Source organism: Ranitomeya imitator, chromosome 2 (genome assembly GCF_032444005.1).
Source record: "Ranitomeya imitator isolate aRanImi1 chromosome 2, aRanImi1.pri, whole genome shotgun sequence".
NCBI lineage: Eukaryota > Metazoa > Chordata > Amphibia > Anura > Dendrobatidae > Ranitomeya > Ranitomeya imitator.
In genome coordinates this window covers 679,788,799-679,802,483 of record NC_091283.1, presented here as the reverse complement: position 1 = coordinate 679,802,483, position 13,685 = coordinate 679,788,799, and the positions used below count along the sequence as shown (strand labels likewise).

Here is a 13,685-nt window from a genome sequence, read left to right as displayed (position 1 = left end):
CTTGAATGTGGTTTTGAGCACCTTGAGGGGTGCAGTTTTTAGAATGTTGTCGCACTTGGTTATTTTCTATCATATGGACCCCTCAAAATGACTTCAAATGTGATGTGGTCCCTAAAAAATATTGGTGTTGTAAAAATGAGAAATTGCTGGTCAACTTTTAACCCTTATAACTCCCTAACAAAAAAATTTTGGGTTCCAAAATTGTGCTGATGTAAAGTAGACATGTGGGAAATGTTACTTATTTATTATTTTACATGACATATCTCTGTGATTTAAGGGCATAAAAATTCAAAGTTAGAAAATTGCTAAATTTTCAAATCTTTCAAGAAATTTCCATTTTTTTCACAGATAAACGCAAGTTATATCGAAGAAATTTTACCACTATCATGAATTACAATATGTCACGAGAAAACGATGTCAGAATCGCCAAGATCCGTTGAAGCAATCCAGAGTTATAACCTCATAAAGGGACAGTGGTCAGAATTGTAAAAATTGGCCTGGTCATTAACGTGCAAACCACCCTTGGGGGTAAAGGGGTTAAGGTCAAAATAGGTTGTGTCATGAAGGGGTTAATCAAGAACACCATGTGATTAGAGTTTTATCTTTCTCTTGTTATGTTTTCATTTCATTTATATATTTATTCACAAATACATTCAAAAGTCATAATATCACTGTAATATCAGCTTTAGTAATTTTTCTATTTTCGTGTTTACAGAACAGTAGCCAAACACAGGTTCTGCTTGTTAATACAGGAATTTAGGGGGATACTGTACCACTTTTGTACATGGACTAAATCTACATTTACACTGTAGGATTATCATGAAAGCTTGTTTCCCAATAATCAGGCAGTGTATACAGGTCGACCAATCACCCAAAAACGTAGCAAAACGCTTATTTGTGGAGTGAAACAATTTTTTTTTAACTTGCTTAAAAAAAATTGCTCTTGACAGCATATTGTTCTGTGTAAACAAAAACAGCACATGTGCTGCTGGGAACAATGACTAGTTATGTGCACAGAATGGTAACGTGTGCACATACCCTTAGTTTGATAATTGTGATTTAAAAGATTGTCACAAGTTGATTATTGTGTTCTATAAAACGTATGGTGAAAGAAAAAGTGGTAATAGCAATGGAAAGAAAATAAAATACCATGGCTGCAAACATGGACAGCAGAAGAAGCACAAGATATTCAGGCAGTAGTGTTACCAAACACAAATCACAATTGTCCTCCTTTACCTCTGACAGTGACACCACCAGTTTAAGTCAGAGTTTTGTACAGAATGATCTGCCTGATTACAAATGACTAAAGGTACCGTCACACTAAGCGACGCTGCAGCGATACCGACAACGATGTCGATCGCTGCAGCGTCACTGTTTGGTCGCTGGAGAGCTGTCACACAGGCAGCTCTCCAGCGACCAACGATGCCGGTAACCAGGGTAAACATCGGGTTACTAAGCGCAGGGCCGCGCTTAGAAACCCGATGTTTACCCTGGTTACCAGCGTAAAAGTTAAAAAAAACAAACACTACATACTTACCTTCAGCTGTCTGTCCCCGGCGCTTTGCTTTCCTGCACTGGCTGTGAGCACAGCGGCCGGAAAGCAGAGCGGTGACGTCACCGCTCTGCTTTCCGGCTGACCAGCGCTCACAGCCAGTGCAGGAAAGCACAGCGCCGGGGACAGACAGCTGAAGGTAAGTATGTAGTGTTTGTTTTTTTTTACTTTTACGCTGGTAACCAGGGTAAACATCGGGTTTCTAAGCGCGGCCCTGCGCTTAGTAACCCGATGTTTACCGTGGTTACCAGTGAAGACATCGCTGAATCGGCGTCACACACACCGATTCAGCGATGTCTGCAGGGAGTCCAGCGACCAAATAAAGTTCTGGACTTTCTGCAGCGACCAACGACATCACAGCAGGATCCTGATCGCTGCTGCGTGTCAAACTGAACGATATCGCTAGCCAGGACGCTGCAACGTCACGGATCGCTAGCGATATCGTCCAGTGTAACGGTACCTTAAGAGGGTTAATACTTGGACCATTTTTATTTTAAAAACATGAAAAGTCTGTCAGTACACTCAGTGGTATTAAATGGGCTGCCACTATGACATTGTAAAAGCTGCTATTGTGTTTCAGAGTTTATAAGGGGTTGGATACAGTCCTAGGTGTTTTACAGAAAAACTGGAAGCTTTGCAGTATTGGCATTAAGCTAACCAATTCACTGAGAATCATATTTCTAGGAAAAATTGTCTAACCTGTCGAATTCAAACTTCTAAAGATTTGATTATCTCTAATGTTCAGTAATTTTTCTAGAATTCTGATAATGGATCAATTTTTTCATAGGATTGCACTCAAATAGTGCAAAGTATAAACCAGCTACCGGTATTTATTACAAGCGCTAATAGCAAATTCTTGTGTAAGTTAGTGAAATGCTGTTAAAGTAAAAGCACAGACTGAGTAGAAACTTGTCAAAGACAGGACATGTATTAGAGCTGTTGGAGCAAGAGAGTTATAGGAACAAAATGGCCGACAATTTGTTGAAAGCAAGAGGCAGAATTTAAAAATAAAAAAAAGTATTTTATTTCTGATGCAAAGTATCAAAATTAATAATGTGCATTATTTCTTTAATTTTCATACAAATATAAAAATATATATATAACATATAACAGTGGTGGAATATTTTGTTTAAAAAGCAATTATATTTATTTACAAAGGAAGAAAATGTCAAAACCCCACTGGCTGCACCACCCAACGATACTGGGGTTATACTGTGCCTTTCACAATCTGCTTCCGATGCATAAAATAGTCATTCCTATGGTCAAATACATTTGATGTCATGGTGTTTGGACTGTTTCCCCAACCATCCATTACAGCATGAACCATGCCCCCCAATTGTAGATATACAAACAGCTGATGGATTTCTATTTCCAGTCATACTAATTGCCATTGGACGTTTACAAAACATTTCAGGATTTAGTTTACATGAAATTACATTCCTTCCATTTTAAATTAGAAACATACACAAACATTTTAAACCACCATTGTTCACAATGTAAAGCTCATACCCTCTTATCTTCACAATGGCCAGGGCAGCAGATGAAATCCAGAAAATTATACATGCGGTTTTAGATTTGGCCCAGTGGTTTGTTCAGTGGCACTTGTATATATATGTATACTTAACATTAGCTAATAAGCATGTATGCTAATGTTAGGTATGAGATACAGGAAAGATATACCATATATCTTGGTACCGTGTTAGCCAGTAGATAGAAAAATATTTAGAATTGAGAGTCATACATATATATCCCATTCCACAATGCATAAGAGGAATACGATTACATTTATGTTTTCCAATAGTTATCCAAAGATGAGAGTGGATCCCATAAGAAAAGGTTTGGGAAGTGTTTTCCGTAACCTACTCTGGGAACTGTCACAATGTTTGGTTAGAAAGTTCTTTAGTATTACTGTGAAGGCAGCATTATTTTTTCACAGTTGTTCTTATTGCACATGTTGATGAAATGCACACACTTAAATGCAATTTCACAATCCCTGACTTTTGAGAATTCTGTAAACAACGTTTTGTAAATTGTTAATGATCTTCATAGCCCAAAATAGCTAAAAGTTAAGAGATGTCCTCTATTAGGCAAACTCTTCCACTCTGCAGATTTGCCCATGATAAAACAAATGAAAATAAAAGACATACCGTACTTACCTTCCAGACCAACGCCATTTCTCTAATGTCTATGTTGTGTGTCTTACGGAGGTCACGTGACATTGCTATGTCACGTAACTGCTGCAGTCAATGACTGACCACTGATTGGCTGAAGCCACTCAGTATTCCGTTAGAGCAGAATAGTAAATGCTATTGCCACTGGATAGTCTGTCAAAACTGCTTTAACAGAATAGAAAAGGCTGCAGCTGATCAGTGGCCACTGACTGGCTGCAGTGGTCACTTCACATGACAGTAGAGTATTTTTATATGGGCAATTTAGTATTTACAGGGAAACAGCACCAACATGGGAAGAAAAGTGCTATTCTAGGAAGTAAGTGTATTTTTTTATTTTATGACAATTCAGCTATCAGGGATGGGTTTTCCATTTCCTGTGGGTTATGTTAAAATATTATAACCCATTAGGCAATATAACAGCAGGAAAACATTTTTTTTTCTTGCTTCTTCTTCTGCTTATTAGCTATTTGGACTCATTAATCCTATGACCACTATAAAAACACAGGAGTCTTAAATACCATGTAGCTACAAGACATCTGATTCATCATCATGGATATCTTGTGATTTACGTTTATAGTCCCTTTGCTGCTAGAAAAAGCCCCAAACAACTCTTTGGTTCCTGGTAGTCAAACCTCAAAATATGCTTTGGGGCTGCTAATTTATGCTCCTCTTAGGGTTTCTGGTGTCTTAATTAAAGCAAGACCTGATTCGGGAGTTTACATATCCTGTAGCAAGGTCAGAGGTAGCCGAAAGACAAAAAGCAGCTCATGCACTGAATACCTCACTAGAAGCGAATGGCGGGGAGTCGACTTGATTCCACATAGCTGCTCAGGATATATTTATATGCAGAAACAGGAAGGTAAGAGAGCAACAGAGTTTGTATAAAAGCCAAGGAAGGCTAACCAGATGTTCTTGCATTCAGTACAAGTAATCTCATTCTGTGGTTGCCCAAACATAATAATGCACAGCCTTTGCCATGCGATAGATGCAGGTGGCATTTTACAGTTAAAACAATGGATCACAGTTAAAACAAGAAATTCATGTGAACCTGAACAAATGTTTGTCAACCTCAAATACCAACATCATGGTTATGCCATACCAATGGGAAATACATGGGGTGCCAGGCGTATAAAATTAGTAGAATTTTGACTATCGGATTTTAAAGAAAATGTGTTGCCATCAGGCTAATGAAAGAATGAATATATTACTTGATAACAGTGCACGTGATCATAAAGTTTTGCTTTATAGATACAATGCAGATTGGTGCAATGGAAATGCATTGGTTTGAAAAGCCTTGTAAAAAAGTACCTAAACCTATGTAGCTAAGAAAGGAAAATACTTTTGTCTTCTAACATCCCGGATTGCTAAACGTTATTGCTTTTCTTAGTGAAGGATCAGTTACTAGTGAGAGTATATGCAAGAAAGCATGGCTTAGAAAGGTGGAAAGAAATCTCTCTAGATAGATCTACAAGCTGCCAATCTGTAAGTCAATGTTTGACTTTTACACAGCCTTAGAATATGACTAGTCGGCTCTCTATCCTTGGACATGACATAGTGAAATGTATGAAGATAGCAAGGAGAGGTCCATAAGCCTGAAAACTACCGATCCTCAAGGGAGATAAGAAAAATGTCTCAGAATCTAACACACATTTCTTTTTTAGAAGCATCATTGATTGAATTACATCTTCGCTATAAGGGTGTATGTGTCGGAGATGGAGTGCACAAAAAGACATTGTAATGTGCCTAAAAAAGTGAGTTTGTAAATGTCTCCCAAATGAATCTGCTGGCTTCACATCATGACTTCCTACTCACAAGGATTTCCTTTTTCTGAGTAACCAAGAAATTAAGGCTATTATAGTAAAATTCAAGAGTAAATCCACAGCATCTGTAATGAAGACAGTGTAATCATTGCTTCCAGAAGCTTGGAGATATCACTTGTAAGTAAGGAATTAGATGAGGTACGAGGATCTCGGTGTGAGGTAAAAGCCCAATCCTTAAATGTTCTTTAGGGTTCTGATAACTCATCATATTTTAAGGGTGCATCTGCTACAACCGTCTCTAGAAGATTGCATGATTTGGAGGTCATACATGATTTTTAGCACTGTTAAAGATAAATGAAGTGCTAGCATGTAATAGGCAACAATGGTGTCAGGTTCTACATTCCTTTTAAAGCAGCCCTTCCTGTCTTTAACTAGTGGGCTGTACAAAACAGTCCTTTGTCTGCCTGTGCTTGTATCATGATACAAGTGGATCTGGCATTAAAACCAAACCAATGTTTTGATCCAGGTTAAACAAATATTCAGAAAACGCAGAGGGAACTGGAATGGAGACACTTTTGAGCAGGCCGAGAGGAGAAGGAGATGATGCCATAGACACTTCTGTGAACCTCAATATTCTGCATGTTTGCAGCAGACAAATCTATTATGGGACAATATTCTAATGTGTGGCAGCACATTATGCCCTAATGGCAACCTTTACAAGGCATGTTTTTTTTAATTTCTTTCTGCTTTCACTTTATATAAAAGAATTAACCATAGGATTCTACTGTGACAGTAATAGCCTCTTATACGCGAAAACAAAAATGTAGCACTAAGTGCAAGGTATTCTTCACCCACCGTTCATCACAGATCAATAAAAAGGAAGGCTATAGTAAATAAAACAATATATGTATCTGTGGGTAAATATACAGTATATACATATATATATATATATATATATATATTAATATATATATAAATATATATGTGTGTGGCTAAAAATATAGATTTAGCAAGGTTAATGATGTTTTCAATAATATTTCTGAAATTAATAGTCAAATATTATGTGGTATTATCTAGTTATCTAATTAAAAAAATATAATACATATCACACCACTACTGTTTGAACCTTGGAAAGTTAAACTTTAGGAAATTTTGCTTGATATTTGTGAAGGCTCCAAAGGACAAAGGCTGTGTACAATACTGCTCATGGGATGTCCCAACATTGGAAAGAAAACTTGGTCTTGGGTTCTCATATGGTTTCTTACAAGGCTCAGCACCAGATACGTTACTCGATTCCAGGTTACAGGCGGGTAAGTGCCCACGAAGACCGCATCTTAACACATTCATGCCAGGAGTGGAAGCTGCACATCTGCGACCTCTGCTTACTTGTTCAAAGCTTTCTCCAGGTACTCCTGGATCCACTTAATCTTAGGGTCCAAACAAATCTGTTTGCCATTGTGCTTAAGACGAGCCCTGTAAAACATTGTGGTACAGCAATTTAAGAGAAAGTGATATAGGTTGGGGGAGTAATAAAGGCTAAAATGCTATGTGTCACTGTAATAGCAATTGTAATGCAAACGTGTTGTCTGGAACACCAAGTAAGATCCTGGTAATTGTTTCTTAAAGTTTCATGGCTAAAAATATATATCACAACAATATCTGCTCTGGATTCTCTGAAGAGTAAGTAACATTCCAGAGTATAAATAGCTTTGCTGAAACATGGGCACAGCAATAAGTGTCGTATATAAGACTTCCATCCCTCTATGAAGCTTTTGAGGAGTTTGTGTCTGCACTATTATGTAAAACAAGGTCTGCTTCACTTTAGAAAAATCTTGATATTTTCCCCATGTTGCCTCTTCTGGGAGCCTTCTTTGTTTTCTTTTAAAATCAGCATGTTTTGTTACTTTGTACTCACACAATCTGCAGAGAGCAGTTGGTGGTGGACAGAATCTTCAGGTGTTTGATGTTGCTCTTGGACACATTACTTTCAAAGTATCTACAGGGACATCGGTAAGTCAAGCTGACCGGCTTCTCTGTGGGGAGAAAATACAAACATTAGGATTATAACCCCAGCTGGAGAACTGGCATTACAAAACAATTTGTCATAGCTGCATGCCGCAGGGCAATCTGTTCTTAAAATTGAGACAATTTTTGAGACATTCTGTGAATAAAGATACTAACATGGAAAAATGTAAAGAAAACGAATAGACTAATAACTTGCAGATGTGTCTGGCTGCTTGGAGGCAATAGTGAATCAGCTGAAAGAAACTAATCTGGTATTAAAAATTCTTACCTAACATTGTTATATCTAAAAGCATGAAATGTGTTAAAATTAAAAGGAACAATGCAATATTTACCTAATAGCTCTTCTTCCACTTCTTCCAATGCCACTGCTATGGTCATAACTGCCATTCCTGAGACAATAGGATCGTGTCTCTCATGTACATGACTGCTGCAGACAATCACTGATTTTACTGTTGAACAGTACAACTGTGATTGGATGCATCAGTCATGTGCAAGATGGGCATTACATCATTGCTGGAGGACTATAAGTGACCATTGGAGCAGTGATGCTGCATAGAGAGGGAAATTGCAGCAAATGTTTAAGAAATACCAAATACATTTAAAGGCATTATATATATAAAAAATAGTCTCCATTCTTCTTCTTCACAGAAATAGTGCCAGTCTAGTTATTTGGTTTTGGATTTTATATATCCCATATCTATCTATGTATCCCATATCTATCTATCTATCTATCTATCTATCTATCTATCTATCTATCTATCTATCCCATATCTATTATTTATCTATTGATCCCATATCTATCTATCTATAACCAAAAAAGCGGAACAGCACAATATATTCTGTCGGGTGCACAGGCCTCACTGCAATCCATCCACTACGCATAAAAATCCAATAACATTAGAAAAAAGAAGGCAGCACTCCTTTCTATGGGTGAAAATCTGTGATTTAATTCAGACTCACATGGCAGGTGACGTTTCAGCTCCTGTTGATCCTTTCTCAAGGAGTGGTAAACAAAAATGGAAACAGAACAAAAAGATGTAAAAAAGAGGACTTTAATGCCTTGTGGCGTGGCAACGTTTCGGATAAAACAAATCCTTGCTCAAGCCGAAATGTTGCCACGCCACAGGGCATTAAAGTTCTCTTTTTTACATCTTTTTGTGCTGTTTACCATTTTGTTTACTGTCTGAAAGGCCATTTAAATGCTGGTCAGGCAAGCGTGCACTCTTTAAGGTATTTTTTCTGGTGATGTTCCTCCTTTTCTACCTATGTATCCATCTATCTTTCTGTCTATCCCATATCTAACTATCTGTTCCATATCTATCTATCTATCTACCTATCTTTCTATCCCATGTTAATCTATCTATCCATCTATATATATATCTATCTATCCCATATCTATCTATCTATCTATCTATCTATCTATCTATCTATCCCATATCTATCTATTTATCTATCTATCTAATATCTATCAATCTATCTATCTAGAACCAAAAAAGTGCACAATATATTCTGTCGTGTGCAAAGGCCTTCACTGCAATCCATCCACTATGCACAAAAATCCAATAACATTAGAAAAAGAAGGCAGCACTCTTTGGGTGAAAATCTGTGATTTAATTCAGACCCACATGACAGGCAACGTTTCAACTCCTGTTGATCCTTTCTCAAGCTGAAACATTGTCATGCCACAGGGTATTTAAGTCCTATTTTATACATCTTTTTGTGCTGTTTCCTTTTTGTTTACTGTCTGAAAGGCCACTGGAATGCTGGTCAGGGAAGAGTGCACGATTTAAGGTATTTTTTCTGGAGCTGTTCCTCCTTCTCTACCTATCTATCTATATATCTATCTATCAATCTATCCCATATATATCTATTTATCTATCCCATCTCTATCTATCTATCTATCTTTCTATCTAGTAGGTAAATGTAAGGAGGTGAAACAACAGAAGAGCCTGGGGGCGGTTACTTTCTTCTGTGCCTGGAACCATTGAGCTGTGCTGCAGTTTCCCCAGGGGGCAGACTTAGAGACTGGGACAGGAAGGAAGCGGGCAGAGAGTGGGGAAGGCACGCGCGCAAGGGACAGAGCAGCGTGAGTAGCAGTCAGAGCAGGGTGCAGCTGCGCTCCGGGAGACAGAGAGCTCCCGGTCTGAGGACAAATACAGGGAGACTGCCCAGAAAGACTGCATCTTGTGAGTACTTGAAAGCAGACTCTGCTGTGACTGGATAGGGGCGCTTTGAGACCCGTGTAGAGACATTGGCCCGTGCAGAGACTTCTACCCCCTGGTCTCCGCGGTATCAGTACAGAGCCCCTGATTCCTGGTACAGAGACTTAACAGTGCAAAGCCCCTGATTCCTAGCTGTGCTGTTAAAGCTAAAGACTCAGAGCCTGTGCATACCACATTAACTCCCGAAACCCCAGGCAGCAGGCTCCTAGAGACTATTCAGCCCACGGACAACAAGTGCCTCCCATATTTTTGCACTGTTTTATTGCTAGTTATTTCCCACTGCTTCCTCCCTGCGAGGAGAACCTGATTCCTGTCAATAAACCCCTCAACTGTTGGTCTGTCTGTTCCGTGGTGACATACTCGGTACCTGCATAATATTACATTTGGCGTAGTCGGCAGGATGTCACACGGTAGCGCGGACAGGGCAGACCAAGCAGCTGGGGAAGTTCCCAGATCTAGCATTTCCCTAGGAGCCATGTTGAATAATTTGCCAAGGTTCACTGGGAACAATGTAATGTGTTGTGAATTCTGCTGTCGGGCTCCCTCCTGTGGTCATGAATGGTTTACACAGTAAAATATCGATATTTGCAGATGATACAAAACTATGTAAAGCAGTTAATACAAGAGAAGATAGTATTCTGCTACAGATGGATCTGGATAAGTTGGAAACTTGGGCTGAAAGGTGGCAGATGAGGTTTAACAATGATAAATGTAAGGTTATACACATGGGAAGAGGGAATCAATATCACCATTACACACTGAACGGGAAACCACTGGGTAAATCTGACAGGGAGAAGGACTTGGGGATCCTAGTTAATGATAAACTTACCTGGAGCAGCCAGTGCCAGGCAGCAGCTGCCAAGGCAAACAGGATCATGGGGTGCATTAAAAGAGGTCTGGATACACATGATGAGAGCATTATACTGCCTCTGTACAAATCCCTAGTTAGACCGCACATGGAGTACTGTGTCCAGTTTTGGGCACCGGTGCTCAGGAAGGATATAATGGAACTAGAGAGAGTACAAAGGAGGGCAACAAAATTAATAAAGGGGATGGGAGAACTACAATACCCAGATAGATTACGGGCACAAGGGGGCATTCTTTGCGTCTGGAGGAGAGAAGGTTTTTCCACCAACATAGAAGAGGATTCTTTACTGTTAGGGCAGTGAGAATCTGGAATTGCTTGCCTGAGGAGGTGGTGATGGCGAACTCAGTCGAGGGGTTCAAGAGAGGCCTGGATGTCTTCCTGGAGCAGAACAATATTGTATCATACAATTATTAGGTTCTGTAGAAGGACGTAGATCTGGGTATTTATTATGATGGAATATAGGCTGAACTGGATGGACAAATGTCTTTTTTCGGCCTTACTAACTATGTATGTTACTTCGGCTGGTTCTATCCATGGAATTCCTCTGGTGGCTGTGGGTGTTTCTGAGTTTCCTTCCACAGGTGACGAGGTTAATTCGATAGCTGGCTGCTCTATTTAACTCCACTTAGATCTTTGCTCCATGCCACCTGTCAATGTTCCAGTATTGGTCTAGTTCTCTCCTGGATCGTTCTTGTGACCTGTCTTCCCAGCAGAAGCTAAGTTCCTGCTTGTATTTCTTTGGTTTGCTATTTTTCTGTCCAGCTTGCTATTTTGATTGTTGTCTTGCTTGCTGGAAGCTCTGGGACGCAGAGGGAGCGCCTCCGCACCGTAAGTCGGTGCGGAGGGTCTTTTTGCGCCCTCTGCGTGGTCTTTTTGTAGGTTTTTGTGCTGACCGCAAAGCAACCTTTCCTATCCTCAGTCTGTTCAGTAAGGCGGGCCTCACTTTGCTAAATCTATTTCATCTCTGTGTTTGTATTTTCATCTTTACTCACAGTCATTATATGTGGGGGGCTGCCTGTTCCTTTGGGGAATTTCTCTGAGGCAAGGTAGGCTTTATTTTTCTAACTATCAGGTGTGCTCTTAACCACCAGGTCCATTATTGTCCTGACCACCAGGTCATAACAGTAATGCTGTGGAGTTGGACAGAGCGTATCCGGGGAATGATGCGGATGCATCCCATGACACCAGCCCTGGAGGCAGAAATTGCATTGATGGCCCTGGAGAGGGAGGCGTGGGATTCTGTCATGCATAGGTCCCCCCGGGAGAGAGATACCCTGGACAAAGTGCTGCGCATACTTGAGGAGACGCACGGGGACCCCACTGACATAGGGGAACTTCGCATGCGACTGTTTCACCAGGTGCAATGGGAGGGGGAGACCGTGACCCAATTCATGAACACCCTACAAGAGCTTCACACTGCTATCAGACAAAAGGACGGTGTAGGGGTTGGGTCAGTTGATGTGGTGCTCAGAGATCAGCTGGTGACGGGACTGCGCGATGCAATGATAAAACAGGCACTGCGAGAGCGCATGCGAGTAAAGCCAGACATGACTTTCTCTGAGGTTGGCAGTGAGGCGCGTGTGCGAGAACAAGAACAGGGAGTGATGGGGCTGGTGGAAAGGGTGCAGAGCGGGGAGGTAACCACCACCGCAGGCAATATCCCCCAGTGGGTGGAGGACCTGAGAATGGAGATTAGACAGGTCCGTGAAGAAATGGCAACCTCCAGAAGAACTCTGGCAGAAGGGCCCAGCCCTCTGGTGCGAGACAGAGAAGCTGCCCCCCGAAGGGAGGGTGAAGCTACCAGGAGGAGAAGCCCTCTTACATGCTACACTTGTGGAGAATCCGGCCACATTGCTTGATGGTGTCCCCGGCGGAGCTAACCATCCCCGCACCCTCCTTTAAACTAGGTGGCTCTGAGCTTGAGGGGCACCGCTCAGAGCGTGAAGAACAGAGGAGGAGTAGTAAAAGTCCCCACAGCCTTGTTTCCACGTGCCCTCTGGTCTGGGCAGAAATCAATGGAAGAGCAGTGCGGTGCTTGATAGACACCGGCTCACAAGTGACCACTATGCCTGAGAGATATTTCCACTGTCACTTCACAGAGGCTCTACGGCCCGAATGGGGCCCTGTGATCAAACTTATGGCGGCCAATCACTTGCCCATCCCAAGCGCAGGGGTGGTATGGATGAACATAGAGGTCTGCGGAAAAGACCTCGGGAGAAGAGGAGTGGTACTGGTGGATGGAGAGGTAGCTAAAGACCATACTGTGACCCTGGGCATGAATGTGCTAAAAGACCTCGGAAGCCTGGTTTTCAACGAGTCCCCGGAACAGTTCCAGCAACAATGGAGCGACCAAACACCCCAGAGAAGGGTCTTTCAACAACTGATACGGACCGCCCAGGTCCGGGAAGCAAACAGCGATGGAAGGGAACTCGGCAAAGTCGTCGTCCCTGCCTCAGTCAATCGAGTGTTGCCCCCTGGGCAGACGGTGCTTCCCCTGTCTATATGTCTATATGAGCTGGCATCCGGCTGGAAGGGGTCGAAGTCCAAATTGAGCCCAGCAGAGCCGACCAGCTGCCGTCGGGAATATTGGTCGCACAGTCCCTGGCTACCGTGCGGGATGGAACTCTCCTTGTGCGCTGCATAAATTTGGGGGAGACAGATACAACTTTGCCCCCTAGAAGCGAAGTTGCTCAAGTTCTGGGCCTCCCAGACGAGTTGGTCCCCACTGAGGCGGTACAGCTGACAGCAAGGCCAGAAGATCCGTGGCTGGTGACCATCAAAGCGGAGGCAGCTACAGACCCCAGATTACTGCGCCAGATACTGGAATGCATGAGGGCGGAGCTCTCAGAACTTACTCCGCAGCAGGTACCTCAGTTGGAAGCCATATTGGGGAAATTTCAGGATGCGTTCGCCAAAGATGAAGATGACTTTGGACGTACCACGGCCATCACCCACAAGATACCCACCGGGGATGCGGCACCAATCCGGAAACGGTACCACCATATACCCCCACAGATGTACCAGGAGGTGAAGGGAATGCTGTCATACATGTTGAAGAAGGAAGCTATATGCGAGAGTCAGAGCCCA

The 13,685-nt window shown here is 41.7% G+C and overlaps 1 protein-coding gene across 1 annotated transcript in view; it reads right to left on the bottom strand.

Annotated features, from left to right (window-relative positions):
* Positions 1 to 2,552: 2,552 nt before the first annotated feature.
* The window catches only part of CXCL12 (C-X-C motif chemokine ligand 12), a 216,298-nt gene continuing 205,165 nt past the window's right edge, over positions 2,553 to 13,685 (bottom strand). The window contains exons 2-3 of the mRNA XM_069753057.1: positions 7,399 to 7,516; positions 2,553 to 6,956 (exon numbers count right to left, since the gene is read on the bottom strand). Coding sequence (XP_069609158.1) covers positions 6,866 to 6,956; positions 7,399 to 7,516 — 209 coding nt within the window. The 3' untranslated portion in view covers positions 2,553 to 6,865. The remainder of the gene's footprint in view (positions 6,957 to 7,398; positions 7,517 to 13,685) is intronic.